The sequence below is a fragment of the Phocoena phocoena genome, chromosome 11, assembly GCF_963924675.1.
Source record: "Phocoena phocoena chromosome 11, mPhoPho1.1, whole genome shotgun sequence".
Taxonomy (NCBI): Eukaryota; Metazoa; Chordata; class Mammalia; order Artiodactyla; family Phocoenidae; genus Phocoena; species Phocoena phocoena.
Genome location: NC_089229.1, coordinates 40,426,293 through 40,445,475, shown reverse-complemented (window position 1 = coordinate 40,445,475; position 19,183 = coordinate 40,426,293). Strand labels below are relative to the sequence as shown.

The 19,183-nt window shown below is 35.7% G+C and overlaps 1 protein-coding gene across 2 annotated transcripts in view; it reads left to right on the top strand.

The window, feature by feature from the left end:
• Positions 1-19,183, top strand: part of NAV3 (neuron navigator 3) — a 361,382-nt gene that overhangs the window by 260,466 nt on the left and 81,733 nt on the right. For both annotated transcript variants that reach the window (XM_065887341.1, XM_065887340.1), the window contains exons 13-16: positions 11,988-12,120; positions 12,775-13,045; positions 13,964-14,672; positions 16,734-17,222. In XM_065887341.1, coding sequence (XP_065743413.1) covers positions 11,988-12,120; positions 12,775-13,045; positions 13,964-14,672; positions 16,734-17,222 — 1,602 coding nt within the window. The remainder of the gene's footprint in view (positions 1-11,987; positions 12,121-12,774; positions 13,046-13,963; positions 14,673-16,733; positions 17,223-19,183) is intronic.

Genomic DNA, 19,183 nt, shown 5'->3' with positions numbered 1-19,183 from the left:
GGAGACAACAGTTAGCTGTTTGTGGTGGGAAATATAAATGGCTATTTTGAAAGTGTGCCAGCCAGGATCTGCTGCAAGTTTTCATTGTTACTGCTGCCATCTGTTGTTCTTCACTGCTGGGATGTGAATTTCCTGGCAAATATCTCTCTGACTCTGAACTATCTTTCACCCCCTCCTAGAGATATTCACTTGCTGGAGTGGCTTGTAAAACAATGTTCTTTACCAAGGCAGCTTTCCGAAAGTTGAATGGAAGAATCTGGAATGTTTTTATATAACATATTTTATGTATCTCAGAGCAAAAATATTTCTTCATTGTTAATAATATTTCTCTTAAAAATAAAAATATTTTATTGAGTTCTTGTTACTTTAACGTATGCTATCTCAAGCAAGATAACATGGAACAGATTTCCATTTTCAACCTTGTTTGCCATTAGGTCTGTAGCTAAGTTGTTGGGTTTTATCTAAGTTCTTTTATCTCTACATAATGTTTCTGTTCACTCAACCATGAGATTATAGTAATTTGGGGACTTCTCTTCTTCAGAAAGATGGCTAATGCCAAAAATATTTCAAGTGATAAAGGAGGTTTTAGAGAGGGGAGACAATTTAGCTGAGGATTAGTAGCTGTGATTGCTACTTATTAAGTAAAATGTCTATAACTAAATGTTCAGATATCAAAAAAAAGTCCGAGTTCTCAAAAGTGAGAATTACACATTTTCTACATTAAAGGAAAAGTTATGTCTCTATAATATCTTTTTGATTTCTGTATTCTCAGTATTTTCCATAATGACACCATTCAATAAATGTTTCATGCACTAATTAGTGAATAAAGCTATGCATGGTAATAATTTTTTTAGAAGAATAGCTAATTACTATAATTTTGAGAAAGTTTTTTAAAAGGCTTGAATTCTTAGTTAAATATATATTTTTAAGTTGTAGTCTTTAGTCTTAAAAAAATATATAAAAAAACCTCTGGACCTCACTATACTAGAACAGCATGGTATTACATGTATGTATGGTATTACATACATAATCATTTAAAAATAGCATATATTGAGACTTGATAAGTGAACTATAATAATAAATAGAAAGGAATAGTTATCAATAAATGATCTCTTTGAAATTCACTGTTTGTTTAAAAAAATAGTTTCTTACTTTACCATAACAATGGACTATAAAAAGGAGGAGGAGAAATCAGATTATATATGCAAATTTTTCTGGGAGAAATTGTAGAAGAAAAGATCAAAGATTGATTTTTTTGAACCCTATATATTAAAATATAATAAATAAAACTAAAAACCAAGAAATAGATTGAGAAATTTTTGAAGTACTTTAAATATATAAAAATCTAATACCTATATGTTGTTTAAACTCTATTAGAAAAATACACGAAGGACATAGACAATTTATAGATATAAAAATAGCAACTAAACCTATCGAAAATTTAATCTCACAATTGCTCAATTTAATTAAAACTACATTAAACAACTATTTCACATTTCAAAAATTTTGAATTACTGAAGGAAATCACATACCTGAAAGTATCCAGGTTTTGTAAGATTGGCACTCACATGGCTGGCAGGAGTGTAAAATAATGTGTTCATTTATTATGCTACATCTGCAGTGTTTCAAATGTTTGTATTCTGTGAATCACTAATTCTCTTTCTAGGAATTTATCCTAAGAAAATAATCATAAATGTAACCTGAATACTATCATTGCAGTATTACTAACAACAGTAAAAAAAACTATAAAGTATTTCATATATCCTAAAACAGAAATGGTAAAATATATAATAATTCATATAATATACTTGTGTCAAAAAAAATTTAAGGATATTAAAAATCACTATAAGGTGATATGAAATAAATGAAGAATGTACAATCAGATATATAATCAGGTATAATCAGCAAGGTCTCAACCAGGTATGTTACATATGTATATATTGTACATCCAGAAAATGACTGGACAGAAATTATAAAATGTTACTGGTGGGTACTTCTAGGTGGGATTACAGATTAATTACTTTGCCTCTTTTATACATTTCTGGACTTCTGAGTTTTCAACAATGAACACGTATTGGTCTTTTACTTAATACAGAAAGATACCAAATGGACCTTAATGAATCCTGAGTTAGCTTTCACATGAGTTATATGTTATATTCTCAACTTGTCACTAATAGAAAACCTTTAAATAAACTTGTACACATTTCAACCATATAACAGCATCGTGAAAATGGGCTTTGAAATAAACTAGCGAAACCATAATAAAAGCATCGTTCCAATGATGTGGTTCAGCAAAGTAATTTTTAATTAGATTATTTTATCTCGTGATTTCAGCCCATATAGTAATAAACACAAAAATAGATGTTTCTTATCTGCCTCAGATAACATTAAAACAAAAAATCTGCCTGATTACATAAATTCATTTCAAGCTAACACCGTTCATCACATTTAATCAAATCTACGTAGGGCTTTCTCTTATAAAGAACAAGAGCTTTTTCTCTTTTGTTTATCTTACCCTATCTGATGCCATAATAGAATAGTTGTAAATATTCATTATTTGTTTTCTAGAGAAAAGAAAAGGGAATGAAAGGTCAATGCATAGAGTTTATTGATGCCCTCCTTACCCAAAATCCCCACAGTATTTATGGTGTCTCTCTAAATATTTCATGGATAAATATATAGCATTTTGTGCACACTAAAAATAATGAAAATAGAGAGACTTTAACCCCGTGTTGCCGTGAATTGCCAGTTTTGTAAAGAGTTATACACTTAAACTATGATATTGTAAACTCATATAAACTTCCCTTGATATATGAAAATAATGGTACTAAGTGCAAACAAAATTTAAGATTAAAACTATGCAAGAGATCTAGAGACTTTTTGTTTTCTCTTTTACCACATTCCAACTAAAGAAAAACTGTTTTCTATACAACCTACTCACTAAATACTTCTGACACCAAATGTTTGGGTTTTTTTTTCCCCACACCAACTGATTCTTCAACACCAGCTGCGTACCCTACAATTCAGTTCAGCTCAGTGCTGGCACTATTTACCCAGAGTTTACATCAGAGCCCCACTTCAGAAGCCAATTGTAAGCCCAGACCTCCCATATTTCTGACTGGCCAGCTGTAAATTGGGGGCTCCCATGATCCCCTCCACAGGTTCAAAAATTTGCTAGAATGTCTCACAAAACTCAGGGAAACATTTACTTATATTTACTGGTTTATTATAAAGGATATGACAAAGGATATAGATGACCAGCCAATTGAAGTGTTACATAGAGTAAGGTATAGAGAGGGGCATGGAACATCTAAGCCCTCTCTTGGCATGCCACCCTCCCAGCACCTCCCTGTGTTCACTTGGAAGCTCTATGAACCCCATAAATTATGGATTTTTATGGAAGCTTCATTATTCAGGCATAATACCTTAACTCAATCTTCAGCTTCTCTCCCTCCCGGAGGATGGAGGTGTGAGATAAATCAATAAATGATGTAGTCTTACAAAGTCACAAACTAAGGCCTTAATCTGTGATACATTCACTCATTCTAATATGTAAGTGTGCAAATAGTTATGAATTGTGGTTTTAAACTAAGGACCAATGGGCTATCCAGGAGCCAACCAAGAGTTGTCTTATTAGAACAAAAGATGCTCCTGTCACCCAGGAAGTTCCAAGGGATTTAGGAGCTCTGTGTTAGGCACTGGAGTCCAAGACCAAATATTAGAACAAAAGTCTCTAATATTAGAACAAAAATATTAGAACAAAAGGTTCTAGCACATCTATCACTAAGAAAATTACAAAATTTTTAGTAGCTCTGAATCAGCAACTGGGGACAGAAAGCAAATATATATATCTTATTTTGTCACACCATCCAACAGCAAATCCTGTCCTCTCTACCTCCAAATATATCTTGAAACTGCCTTCTTTTAATTTACTTGTAAACCCCTCATCAAAAACTGAAGGATGTTGCAATAGCCTCTTCATTGAGCTTCGCACTTCTACGCTTCTTTACCGCTAATATATTCATAACACTAAAGTAGTATGTTTAAACCCTATATCTGCTCATGTCGTTTCGCTGCTTAGAACTATTTGATGAATTTCTGTCATATTTCTAAGGAACTCTCATGTCTTCGCATTGTCTAGAAGATCCTTGAAGGGCTTCCCCTGCCTCCCTTCCCAGTCTCAGAACTGACACTTTCCCCTTTCCTGCTGCTACACAGTCCTGCTGCCCTTTGACCTTTGTGGCTTCTGGGTCTTTACACTGGCTGTCTCCTCTTCCTGTACTGCTGTCTTCTCCACCCTTTTCACAGATGGCTCTCCTTCACCCTTCAGTTGTCTACTTAATGACTGTTTACAACGACCTCCTCACAGGCCGTTCTTTATTCACCCAGAAGTAGTAGGTCTTTCTGATTGGTTTTTCTCTCACAAAATCACATTGATTTTTAACCACAGTCCATAATTATATGCACATTTGAGTGTTAGAATGAGTGAATGAATCACAGATTAAGGCTGTAGTTTGTGACTGTAAGACTAGATAATTTATTGTGTCAATTGAAAAAAATGCACAACCTAAGCATGGAAATTGTGTTTTATTTGGTAGACAAAACTGAGGACTTAAGCCTGGACACAGACTCTTAGATAGCTTTGAGGGACTGCTCCAAAGAGATAAGGGCAGAGCCAGGATATATAGGAGTTCATGCAACAAAGACCAGGTAGTCAGAACATCAAAAGATGACTGTTAATTAAAGAAGAGCAGACATCTCAGGGTAATGAATTTAGTGCTTTTCTACTATAAGAAGATGCAAAAGGCTGGGCTCGTTGAAATCATTCCTTTGATATGTACCTCAGCTATCTGGGGCTAGTATCCTGTGTTTTCCCATTCTGAGTCTCCTCAGCGTGCACCCTTGGGAGGTAGCTGCAGGGCTGATGGCTTGATGGTGGGCAGGCTGTTTCTATCCTGAGGGGCAGCTCTAATGTGATAGCTTGATGGCTGCAACATCCTTTGTTTACTGATATGGCAGGCAACATTTTTTCACTCACAATTGATTTATTCCCCAAACACTAGGAACCTATCGTGGGCCAGATGCCAACCTGAGCACTGAAACTGCAAAAAAGAAGTCGCTCTATTTGCCCTCAACCGCAGTCCTGTAGCTGAACCCACTTTGCAAGCAGATAATTTACAGAACAGTGGGAGCACACTTGTAGTAAATACAGACGTGGAAGAGTTAATGTTTCCCTGGAAATCATGGAAGGATTCATAGAGGAAATGACGCTTCAACTGGATTATAAACCAGTTGCTTATGCTCCACTGCACAGTTAAACAGTGGAAGGATGAAACACTTTAAAAGTAGAAGGAACTTTTTTTAAAACTGCAATAAAGACCATGTTCATTGTATAGGTTGAAAGGACTATTTTTAACATAAAATCATGTTTAGTATATTGATGTCGTTATATACTTAGGTTTCTACAATTCTAAAGTCTTTTTTAATGATATTCTTTTTTTCTTGGTAATAAAATATTTTTCCAGGGAAATGCTGAATAAATCGTTGTTGAAATACACTCCATTGCTTTCTATCAATGACCCTGAAGTAATATAGAATTTACACTTCAGCAGTTGCTGTGCTCAAATGTGGAAGGTAGTGTATTGTGTTTGCTGATTTAAAAATAAAAATGTATGGCATAGGTCTAAGTGATTTTGTGCTCATTTAGTCTTGAGGAAAATATCATTGACTTAACATATTAGTACCAAAGTGCAAAGCCTAGACAGTTGACTCTCAGTATTTTAAAAATTATTATTGCAAAGTTCATTATGTCTAAATAGTTTTAAGATACCTGTATCTCCTTATGTGTATTTTTCAAATTGGCATAAACAATGGTAATGGAAAACAAAGCCATCCTGGAATGTGATAGAGTTTTGTTTTAAGTGGTGACTTTATTTTCTTAGGCAAATGTTATTTACTTTTCCCTCAGAAACAGGAAGCATATCCAGAAGTTTTTACGCAGTGATCTTATGGATAGCTACGGAGACTTCATTTTTCTTTTCATGAAATAATTATTTGTCTTAAGAAATATTTAGTAAAATCCTTAGAACTTATGCTTTTCATATCTTATTATGTTTTCCAATATTTAGGTTGGAAGAGAGCAATTTTTCTCAGTATGATTATCTTATGAGATTTTTAACACTGGACCTCTAATATACCAATGAAATGTTAGGAGTTTGTATCCCCTTTTCTTCTAGCCTCTAGATTTTTTTCTGTTTCTGCTACCTCACTTACATCTTTAAAAATCCCCATTTTATAGTAGACACTTGTGGAATAAATGGGAATCTCCACATTCGTCTTAAGTGTCTGCAGTGCCCAAATACTTCTAGTATATCAAACTATATGTTTGTGGGATGTCCACAGGTCTCAGACACTGGAATGAACACTTTATTTACATTATCTGCATTATCTACCAATGGCAAACTTGACTCCAGAATTTTCATTTAAATCATATATAAAAAATGTTGAATTTGCTTAACATTTTAAAACTTTTTATGTTCTTAAAGTACTTGAAAATGGAACCAAGGATATATGAGTTTTAATTTAGAGTTCAGAATGAGGATGTTGTGGGGAAAGATTTAGGACTTGTTTCGAGACCTGTCCTATATATCTAAGTGATATTCAGAGGACTGAGATGTAAGTGAGAGTGGCATCCACAAATCTAAAGCAGTATACAGTAACCTATGGTTGATGATACATGTAGAGTCCGACCAGGTGATTACTGTCAGCATTAAGAATCAGGTACATATTGCAAGAATCATCGTGAATGAGGGAGTAAGACATGCTGGTACCCTGGAGGAGGAACCTTATGTTGATGGTAAACCTCAGGCGCTTGGTTCCATAGTGTTCCAACAGCATTGGCCTAAGAACACTCAGATAACTGACAAATATTAAACATCCATATTTTCTAAAAAACATGTAATGTATAATCAAATAATTTTAAAAGATACACAAACATTGTTTAAATGGCTATTTCTTATTTTAACTTTTAATAAAATAAGCTAACAAAATAGTATATTGTTAAAAGTTTAGGTATAAGAAGGTGTTTTTATAGCAATCAGAGATAATATCACCTTAGTGAGCGGCATTTCCATGATTGTAGTTGAATTAGGGTTGGAACTGAGTACATCTAAAGGAAGCATGTTTGTTTATTTCATTAATGAAATATTTAATGAGCTGGCAAATTGAGACTGAGGTTACTGTTGAATGCCTGAAGTATAGGAATTAGTTTTTATTGAAAGAACATCTCTATGTTTTATATGTATAAGTAGTACAGTTGACCTGCCAATATAAGCTATCAAAGAGCCTGATTGAATACCTGCTAAATGAAGTGCTACCACACCAAAAAACAGGAGTGTGTTGAAAAATTACTTATAAACAGGAGTAGCATTTTCCTCTGGAATTAGATTTAAATCTGCAAAATTATTTTAATATTTATTTACTTAATATTTCAGAATTCTTCAACATAAAAAGCAAAAAAAAAAAAAAACACTCTCAATATATAACACATTTGTTTTCAAGCAGGTCTGCTTCTAAATGTAACTCCAGGGGTGAACGTAGGGGTCAGAGCCACAAATGCACAACCAGATAAATAAAATAGATCACTGGCCCCACTGAGTTATTAAGCATTAAAAATATAAATAGTAAAAGGCATACCAAAACAATCCTTTTCTTCTTAGATTAATGAGTAATGTAGTGTATATCCAAATTGTAATTTATCAACAGGTTAATTGGCTACATTTGTTTTTACTTTACAGTGTTTTTTCCTACAGTTCTAAGTTTTGACATATGCATCGTCATGTAACAGCCACCACAAATCTTCCCACACTCCCATCCACTGGCAGTCACTGATCGGTCCTACATATCTATAGTTTTGCCTTTTCTAGAATGCCACATAAATGGAATGTATGTGAATGTTAACAGCTTTATTCATAATATTTTAAAACTGGCAACAACTCAGCGTGTAAATGCAAACTATGTGGATAAGATACTCAGATTTGTAATTTTTTAGCCGTCTTAGATTGTTGAGAAGAATTTAGCAGATCAATAGATCTGTAACTTGGAGATGATAAAGACTTGCCCTTTTATGAAGAATATAGTCAAGAATTCTTAGCACTTAAGGAATTTAAAAATGAAAGGATGAAGAAAATATATTGATGGGTTTGAGACATACTACTCAGGGCTAATTATGTGAGTAAATTAACATTTTTGTCAGTTAGAAAAACTATTTTCTATGAAGTTTTTAACTTAATTAAATGTTCCATAATAAGCAAGATTAATTATATCCTACCTAGGGAGAATTCTGGCTCTACAAAACCAAAGATGAAAGTCAAAACACAGAACCTTAAGATAAGGAAAATGATGTTGTCATCAATAAAAATTTGTTCAAGATTGTTTAGCAGAGGAATATGTTGAACACATTTTTCTCAAATTCTACATTTATTATTGCATTCAATCCGACTTAACTTTATTGGATAGAAGCAGTATTCTAAGTAAAACTGCTTCATTTATTTAACAAACATCCACTAGTCATGTATTCAATAGTTGACACCATGTTGCATGCTAGAATTATAGAGATAAGTGTCACACAGTCTCTGGCTTCAGGTAATTCAGATTATGGCCAAGAAGATAGAAAAACACCAAAATAGTGGTTATATTGTAACAAGTGATATATGCTGTAATACAGTGGAAGTGTAGAAGACTGTGATCAAAAAATGAGATTGCAGAATTTGAGATCTTAGAGGTAAAGCAGTTTGAGGAGATGGAAAAATGTAAAGTATTATCAAATGGTTCATATAAATGATTCATTTGCTTCCCACACTACTCTGTGAGATAGGGAGATCAGAATAGCAAGTTTAAGTGAACATACTAGCTACGCCCCTCTAAAACAGGCTCAAGTGAAAGGCTTTAACTTTAGGAATCCATTGTGCTTTACATTACACCAGGATAAATTTGGAAATTTGTTCTTCATGTCTATGATGTTTGTTAGTTTGATATATTTTTATTTTTCTCTCAAGAGATTGAAACTTTCTATCTTATTTTGGGTTCTTTCACTTATATCATTTTAACTACAAAGTCATTGTGTTCATTTGAGTCTTTAAATGGTTTTAAAACAACTGATTTTTTAAAATTCTAGTAAGAGTTGATGCATTTACTTTTAGTCGCTAATGCTAGGATTTACATTGGTAAACGCTATTATTAGAAATATTGATTCTATCTTCCTTTCCAGAGAAATAGTTACTTTAAAAATATTCATTTTTAAAAAACGGTAAAATTTCTTCTTTGTTTAATTTTGCTCTTTGAGTACTGAATATATTGTGGTAAGTATTTCTTAAAAATTCATTTCATGTGACTATGAAAGATTACCTCTGTAACTGCCTTTCTTTTAATCTCAATAAACCATGAGAATTTATTCAACATTTATGTCAGCCATTGCCATAAATAGTAGAAATTAAAAGAAAAATACTCCACAGTTCTGTGCTTAGAAAACTCACAGGCTAATGGTCCATTTTGACACATATTTATAGATTTATAAAACAATGTGCTAAATCCAGTCCTATAAGTCTGGATAGTATTATGGCAGTGCAGAGGGGAAGCTACCTAATTCATCCCGACAGTGGCAAGTAAAAGGGGCTTCCCAGAAGATGGATGCTAGAACTGCATTATAAGATAAGTATGGGTTAGTCAGGTATGCACAGGGGTGCCTTGATTGAAGACAGAGGTTGGAAGTAATGTGATGGTGATGGGAATTGAATGCAGCTCTAAGTCAGAGTGCACAAAGTGAGGCAGGTGATGTAAAGAGTTTAAGCTCAAGCGGTAAGCTAGGGCCACATAATGGAAAGCCTCGTATGTCTTTTAAAGGAGCCTGAACTTTGCTTTAGACTAGTGATTGCCCAAGTGTGTATATTTATAATTTTATGATTATATGCATGCATTCCTATGAGAAGATAATATATGTATTACACTGCATATATAAACATGAAAAATTTAAAGATAGGTTAAAGAAGAAATAATATTTTTAAAATTATGAATGTATTGATAGAGGTTCTTGGTTGCAAACTACAGAATCTACTATCTAATTTAAGGAATGAAGTGATATAAGAAGGCTCTCTGAGTAATTGGGGTGATTGGAGAACCAGGCTGTTTGTAGGTGCTTAGCCAACCATAGCTCTAGGGCATCACTGCTTCCTCTGCTTGGCACCTCTGACCCTTGGAATTAGAGACCTGATATCTGCCAGTGTTTACAAGAGAAAAATTGAATGACTGCTGCTGTGTTTGCCAGAAGATTTTCTCATTTGTGACTCTGTAGGCCCTTTGTTATATGTCATATCTGTCTATAAGGGAGTCTGGAAATGTGAGTTTTTTGCAGTCTACCTTCGGAAGGTAAGACTCATAATGTGGGAAATTATCAAAATAAGATGTAGGGAAGATATTCAAAAGATTTGAGCAGCCGCAAATGGCAGGTGTTTGCTACAGTGGTACAAAATACTCTTTTGCTGTCATTAAAAATACAATTATTATTGGTAATAATATGATTTATAAATGTGTTTGGTCATCATGTTTTAAGCTCTCAGTAGCTAATATCTCAAGCAAAATACTAACCTGGGGGGAGATCATCATTAATATTTTCTATAAGTTCAAATTTCAAATTTTCTTCTTGATAATTACTTTTCTAGTTGGTTTGCTATATGATCTCAATACATCACTTTTATTTGGAATGTATGGTGAGACTCATAAAGTACACATAGCAGAGTAGGAAAAGTTACCGGTTTACCATTCCTTTATGGTTAGCTTGTGCTTTCGTTACAAATATTCTCTTCAGTGTGTGGATTATTTGCAGGCGGTTTTTTTAAAGCCACTTGTCTATTTTATGAGACTGAACTTTTGTCTGTATCTAATATCTGTATCCAGTTTACCTGAATTCAATTAATAGAGTGCAGGTGAGCAGCAGTGTATCATAGTAGACTGAGAACCAGCCAGGAAGTGAGAGAACCATGGTTCAACCCTTCACCCTGTGGAGCTCCCATCCTCATTCAGGTGACCCTGCTCACCCTACATTACTTCTGCATCTTCTGACACACTGACTAAGTGAGGGTGCCTATGTTAGCCTGCACATGAATATTAATATAGCCTATTTTACTTCTTCTTCTTTAGATTAAGAACAGATATATTCAGAATTTCAGATATTTTTCTTATGCCCCAAGGGATTACTTTGTGTACCTTGCAGGGCAGGTGCATTACATTTTGGAATCTACTACCTTGGTAAAGAGAAGTCTTTGAAGAGTGGTACATAAGGAAATGACATGGCCAGATGTGAACCTTCAAGCACTGACCCAAATGTAGCAGATGAAGTTTATTGAGAAAGACTGAAGGCAGGAAGGCCAGATAAAAGAATATTGTATGTTGCCCAGGCCAGAAATGGCAGGAGGGATGATATGATAGAATAAGTCTCAATCTTCAAGATTTGGTAAATGATTGGGAGTAGTTATTGGTAGGAGAAAGAATGAGGAATGATTTTCTGGTTCCTGACCAAAGCACAGTTGTTTTGTTTTGTTTTGTTTTTAATTTTTAACACAACAGGTGAATTCTTACATGCTGTGTGAATCCTGATTGCCTTCTCAGGGGAAAAAAAAGGTTATGGATAATGTTCTTCTTTCCTGATGCCATGCAGTATTTGCAGCAGTATTTTCATTCATTCTATAAACATTCCCCTGGATCTGCTCTAGACACTGATTCTTAGCAAACCTCCGATAAGATTACTCTCAGGTTTGCGCTCAGTTCTTAGCAGTATGATTTTCCAAAAATGGAAAGTGCACATTTTTCATCATGAGATTAAAAAAATAAGACTTCTCTTCCCAACGCGTGACACACGTTAAATGAGAGTGTGGGTGACTTTTGCATCTTGCCTCGTGTGCTTAGCTCATTACTGCTGCCTGTTTTGCCTTTAGCTGGGATGACAGCAGCTCGGTAAGCAGCGGCCTCAGTGACACCCTGGATAACATCAGCACTGATGACCTGAACACCACATCTTCCGTCAGCTCTTACTCCAACGCCACTGCCCCGTCCCGAAAGAACATGCAGGTGAGAATTGCCCTCTCTGTTTCCCCAGGGCTTCTGCCACATTTTCCCCCAAATTATGTTGCATTGCATTAAAACATAGCATAACCTCTTAATCTGAAGGAGTTGCATAAACTGAAGCAGCTTATGTATATATATTTTTTCAGTTGATCACAGTCTAACCCAGAAAGCCTTATGTTGCCATATCTGTCTTTATAATAATATGTGTGTCTAGAACTCCAAAACTGATTTTAATAGTCTAATTTTGGATAGTTCCTGATTAATTTTATACTGGTCTCTGAGACACATTGCTGGATCTCTTGTGAATGGTGAATCGAGAATGAATATTAGGTAATTAAGTTTTATTTTGTCTTACTTTTCCTTGTTAGCTTTGACATATAAAGTGCCTTCCTCTCTGGAGTGTTCAGTTGGGGTTTTCTGCACACATTTCTTCTGATATTCTCTAATATGTGTAATTGAGAATTATAGGGCTAAAATTAAGGAAACTTAAATGAAGACAGATTAAAAAAAAATAGAGGAATCTTCAGAACTCTTTTGAAATACAAATCACTGCTTCTTTTTTTTTTTTAACCAGTTATCTGAAAGGACATTCCAGGGCCCAATTCACACTTGATAAACTTTTCTGCACAAAGTTTTTCTGTCCTATTTTCTTCATAGCTGAAGACAGATTCAGAGAAACGATCTGCAACCGATGAGCCCTGGGATAGTACCGAGGAGGTGAAAAAAACAGAGGAGGACTTTGATAGCCATGGGGATGGAGGTGGCAAGTGGAAGGGCGTTTCCTCCGGACTCCCTGAAGACCCTGAGAAGGCAGGGCAGAAAGCCTCCCTGTCTGTTTCACAGACAGGCCCCTGGAGAAGAGGCATGTCAGCCCAGGGAGGAGCACCACCTAGGCAAAAAGCTGGAACCAGTGCGCTCAAGACCCCTGGTAGGCTTGTCATCTGGCAGCTGTTATGCCAAATTGTTTTATTGTTTCCATTCGATCTTTTTGTCTTTCATAGTAGCTTTTCTTAATTACATCAGATTTTTCTTCATGCTAAATTTCTAAATTTCACATGCTTTGTCATATGCATCCACATGACTGTAACATTCCAGGCATCCTCTAGAGGGCGTCCTCATAATTTGGTGAGTGTCTATTTTGCCACAGTCATTTCTGATCATGTGGAAATAAAATAAGCCTACTTATTAATAAACATAAGATTGCCTTCATTCTGCCTTTCTTATGAAAGTTTGGGATATGTATGTTAACTCTGCCCCTACGTTTCACTTCCAAGTCTAAGAGAAAGAGCAGTCATGCTAAGCTACTTGGAAGGCTGGAGATTTGAAACATCATTTCTGAAATAGACTTGATGCAAAAAGGGGGTGAAAGAATTGTGCAAGTTGTACTATCCTTTTTTTTAAAAAAGACTCTCTCCCTATTTTAAAAATGGTTCCTCATTTTAAATAGTGCCACCTGAAGTACTGCTGCAACAGGGTACTCCAAATACAATCATCTCAGAGATATTCAAATGAATTCCTTTTTGAGCACTTAGTTTGATGAGATTAAGTGCTATCTTTATAAAGGAAGGGAGTTGCAAGATCTAAGGCAATAATAAATAGCAAAAATAGGTGTTTTCATTTTTATCTCCTTGATCTCTCGTCACTTTCCTCTAACAGCCATATTTTTATAGCTTTGTAGTTAATCCTCTGAATGTATTAAGAGGACATGCCTATTTAAATCTAAAACAGTGAATATTTAGGAATTGAGGTAATATAAAGATGTATTTACATCTTACACTTTGTTTAAAGAAATATTGTGAAATCAAAATGTGCAGACACATAAATTTGTGTATTTTTCACTCATTAGGGAAAACTGATGATGCCAAAGCTTCTGAGAAAGGGAAAACTCCCCTGAAAGGATCGACTCTACAGAGGTCTCCTTCAGACGCAGGAAAAAGCAGTGGAGATGAGGGGAAAAAGCCCCCCTCGGGCATTGGAAGATCAACGGCCACTGGCTCTTTTGGATTTAAGAAGCCAAGTGGAGTAGGGTCATCTGCCATGATCACAAGCAGTGGAGCCACCATAACAAGTGGCTCAGCAACACTGGGTAAAATCCCCAAATCTGCTGCCATTGGTGGGAAGTCAAATGCCGGGAGAAAAACCAGTTTGGACGGTTCACAGAATCAGGATGATGTTGTGCTGCATGTCAGCTCGAAGACCTCCCTGCAATACCGCAGTTTGCCCCGCCCATCCAAATCCAGCACCAGTGGCATTCCCGGCCGAGGTGGCCACAGATCCAGCACCAGCAGTATAGATTCCAATGTCAGCACTAAGTCAGCTGGTGCCACTACCTCAAAACTGAGAGAACCCACGAAGATCGCCTCAGGGCGCTCGAGTCCCGTCACTGTCAACCAGACAGACAAGGAAAAGGAAAAAGTAGCAGTCTCAGATTCAGAGAGTGTTTCTTTGTCTGGTTCCCCCAAATCCAGCCCCACGTCTGCTAGTGCCTGTGGGACACAAGGGCTCAGGCAGCCAGGGTCCAAGTATCCTGACATTGCCTCACCTACATTTCGAAGGTAAGAAAGCATAAAATGATGCTGAGAAAATATAAAATGCTATATCTTAGGATATATGTGTGTCCTATATCCTATCGTATAAAAGATGTATATCCTAAACATATATGTCCTAAGTATATATATTCTATGACACGTATATCTTAGAATGTTTTATTCAGTTTCTGAGTAAAATGCGTTTTATGAAGCTGATGATATAAATAGCTAGTGAAAGAAATATCGCTCATTTTGAGAAATGCTTCAACTTTGTAGTTTCACTATCATGTCATATTAGCAACACAAATAGCATTTATGAGAGACTTAAAAGCAGATGGCAATACCTAGGGGGAGTGATAAAACAGGAGCTTGCAAAATTTCCATAGATTTTAATCTTTCCACAGTTAAAAATAAAATAGAACGTTAATAGGTCTTTATGACTATTGGTATTCATTTCTAGTGTCTATATTATCTTGCTGGCTCTTAATGAGCTGGTGATCGTGAGTGTGGATGAAGTTGTGTTCCTTGTACAGTACTGGATCACAATGGACAGATGTATATAGTACCATATCTTGACATATGAATGAAAATCTAGGTATGATATGATTGACAGAATTTGAAAAACTTTGGATGTTTGATACAGGATTATAACTAAGAAATGGGCTAGGTTTTCTAACTCCTCATCAGCTTTCTTTGATATGACTCTGATAAGCAGCAGGACTTGGTTTCTGCACCGGGACTGTCTTTGGTATTGAGTTCTCCTTCGAGAACTCAAGTTCGAGAACTTGAGAGTTCTCCTTCGAGATATCACTGTTTTAAATACTGATGTGTTTTAAGTGGCAGGAAAATGCATACAGTGAAAGACTTGGGACAAATAGTCAAACCTCTCTGGGTCTGTTTCCTCATCTATGAAATGATAGAGTATGATTTGTCTTTCATGACATGTTAAGTATTTTTAATGTTTTTATTATACTGACTAACCCAAGAATCTTGATATCTGGGAGATATCAAGGGTCTTGAACCATTTACTTTTATATTTCAGGCAATCTCAGATACATGGCTGTTTGCAAAACCTAGAGGTTTTATATCTCTCAGTAGCAATATTAGTCCTGAAGAGCTGGTTTTTTGAAATGTTGCCTCGCGTTGCAAAGAATAGTCTCTAGTAGTGGGAGTAAATATCTCTGTTGCTTAAGTAGAAGCCAGTGGTGCCCTCCAGTGGCCTTTACCTATGAAACAATTTCTCATATTCGTCACAAAATGTTTCACTATAGGAAATATGGATTCCACTGCAACTTAATTAGTCATCGTTATGCCATTATTTCATGTCACTTTATTTCCATATTTACATAAATTCGATTATATCATCTGCTTCATTTACAAAACTAAAATGTTTTCTGAACTAAACTCCAGCGTCTAACTTAGCACCAACTGTGTTTCAAATCACTATTACAGATATGTATTTGAATAGCACTGGCAACTGACATAAAACCCTTTGGTCTTTCTTGGGGAAAATACAGACAAACCAACATGTTGCTGTCAGTGTCCAATATCGTTTCTAACCAAATGCTCTCTGAAAGTCAATCAGGCCACCAGCTATACAACATAACCCCTAAACCTTGCCTTAAGCATTCCTTTTAGATTTTGAATAAACTTTAAAATGAAAAGAAAAAAAGAAAAGAAAAATAATTTACATGTTATATACCGAATGCGTAGAAGTTGTTTCATTATAATGGTTCTGTAAATAGGTAGCAGCAAGTACGTGCAAATATTTACGTTTTGCAAAAGATTCTCATGATCGCTTAATTGTGAAAACCAGGGACTTTCATGTTTGATTTACAGTTCCTTTTGTTTGGCCCATGTCCCCCCACCACTGGGGTGGCAGCCCGGGACCGACTTACCCTTTTGGCGATATGAGAGATTTTTGGCACTAGAAGTTCAAGCTTATCAAGTTCATTAACATAGAGACAGGAAGTGCTCGGTAGCTCGGTCCACCAAAGCACACTTGGCTCTATGTACTGTAACCCTAAATATTAAATGTGGATATTAGTTTCTCGGAACAACTGAAGTTGTTATTTGTTTTTCTTTTAGGTTGTTTGGTGCCAAGGCAGGTGGCAAATCTGCCTCTGCACCTAATACTGAGGGTGTGAAATCCTCCTCTGTAATGCCCAGTCCTAGTACCACATTAGCGCGGCAAGGCAGTCTGGAATCACCGTCGTCTGGTACGGGCAGCATGGGCAGTGCTGGTGGGCTAAGTGGCAGCAGCAGCCCTCTCTTCAATAAACCCTCAGACTTAACTACAGATGTTATAAGCTTAAGTCACTCGTTGGCTTCCAGCCCAGCATCGGTTCACTCTTTCACATCAGGTGGTCTCGTGTGGGCTGCCAATCTCAGCAGTTCCTCTGCTGGCAGCAAGGACACTCCAAGTTACCAGTCCATGACTAGCCTCCATACGAGCTCTGAGTCCATTGACCTCCCCCTCAGCCACCACGGCTCCCTGTCTGGACTGACCACAGGCACTCACGAGGTGCAGAGCCTGCTCATGAGAACGGGTAGTGTGAGATCTACTCTCTCAGAAAGGTGAGCTCTCCTGGAGGCGTCGATGAAGTCCTCACCCCCTCCTCCCTGCACTGTACCTACCTCTCCCCACACCCTGCTCAATTCCCTTGATTTCAGTGGGAGTGCCACTTTGCAGAGGGACATCAGATTGATGAGACTGGCTGGGCCTTTTCTTTGGTCTCATTGCCAAGTTTGTAGAAGGAAAAAACCATTAAGGATCCATAAAAAATTGAATAATTAGTTTCTTAATATGAATGCATACATATATACCCAATAGGCAATTTAAATAAAATTCATAGCATGTATTTATGTATTGAATGATGTTTTCTCAAGACATGTCAGTGATTTGGCTTGAGCTCCAGGACAGCACAGTTCCTTAGGATAATTTAAGCATTTTTAAAGACCAAATTTAAATGGATTCTACAGTTATGCTCAGAGTAAAATGTTCAATTGGCTTTATTAGTATTTCCATGGAAAAATAGCAAATGGATCACTGGGAATCCTAGTTGAAGTGGAAGAAAGATCAGTTGTCAGATATGAATTCTTAGAGAAAATTACAAACACTGGTGACATTTTTAGTAGGCTCTTTAAAAATAAACCACATTACAAGGTGTTTCTCATTGATTTAATGAATTACTGTTTTCTTCTAAACTTAAAATGAAGACCTTAATGAAGCATGCCTTGCCTAATATACTTACCAGAAAGCATCTCTGTTGACCAAAATGGCTCTAGATTCTCTTCCCTAAAAAATCCTTTCTCAGATATTTTGGTACTGACTGTTTCCCTCAGGCACATGTCTTAAAACTGCCCCTTTTTTCCTGATGAACTTAATGCTATTTGTTTCTTGGCACACCTAAAGCTTTCAGAAATGGTCTTGGCTGTATATCTTAATTGAGTTATTTGTGAAAGCACCACTGGTCACTGAAAATGCCTGATACCTTTCCCAAACTTTTGTTCAGTCTATTATTGATGCTGACATATCACCTCAAACTAAGCACACGGCAAATAGGTTATTGTTTGTTAACCAGAATCAACCTCCAAGATACTGATTAGTTTTTAATCATGAATATGACTGCAACAAGTTGACCGTTTAACCATCAACCTACTTCTTTGGCATTGATGATACATTAAAAATACAGAAAAATGGTCAAGTAATTATCTGTAACCAAGTAACCCTCAAATAAAACCGGATGTTAAGATTGATGAGTTTTATGCAACATAAATGCAATGTTAATATTTTGCTTTGATCTATATTTTAGCAGAAGTCAGTATATATATATATATATATAGTCTCACTATAGAAATACACTGGCAAATATACAGTTACGTATTCTCTTTAAGCAAACCTTTTTTTTTTTCAGTCTTTGAAATAGACCAGTTTTACAGATGGATGTATTATAAATAGCCAGATAAATAATTTTTCTAAAATAAATTTTAAATAAATTAATTTTGAATAAATGAATGTTCTACCCTTGATTCTTAGTAAAATATATTGATGAATATTAAACTGTGAAAAGCAAATTATCTTCATAGGTATATTATATAATATAAACATTTAATTAGTTTCTTCCAATAGATTACTAGATTGAAATAATTTTTGATATAAGAAATTGTGCCTTTTCTTTCTTGCGAACAAATTTGCAAGCAATAGCAATTTATTCTGATCCTTGAAAGTACACCCAAGAACTTTATGATCCCTTGAAGAGAAAATTAGATCCTGTCAGAGATCCTGGCTTAATCATAATTAAGTCCGCAGAATGTTGGGAACATCAAGGAAACCAAAGAGCCATGCCTAAGAGAAAATGTGCCAAAGTGTAATATTTAAGACAAAGTAATTAGAAAGATATAATAGAGATGTATGTAAGTTCATGACTTATCTGTTTCTCTACGATTTCAGAAGACTTTATTGATACTCATTATCCTAGTACTGTTAAATAGTTTCTCATTCAGATTTTAATTTTAGTCTAAATTTCTCCTCATTA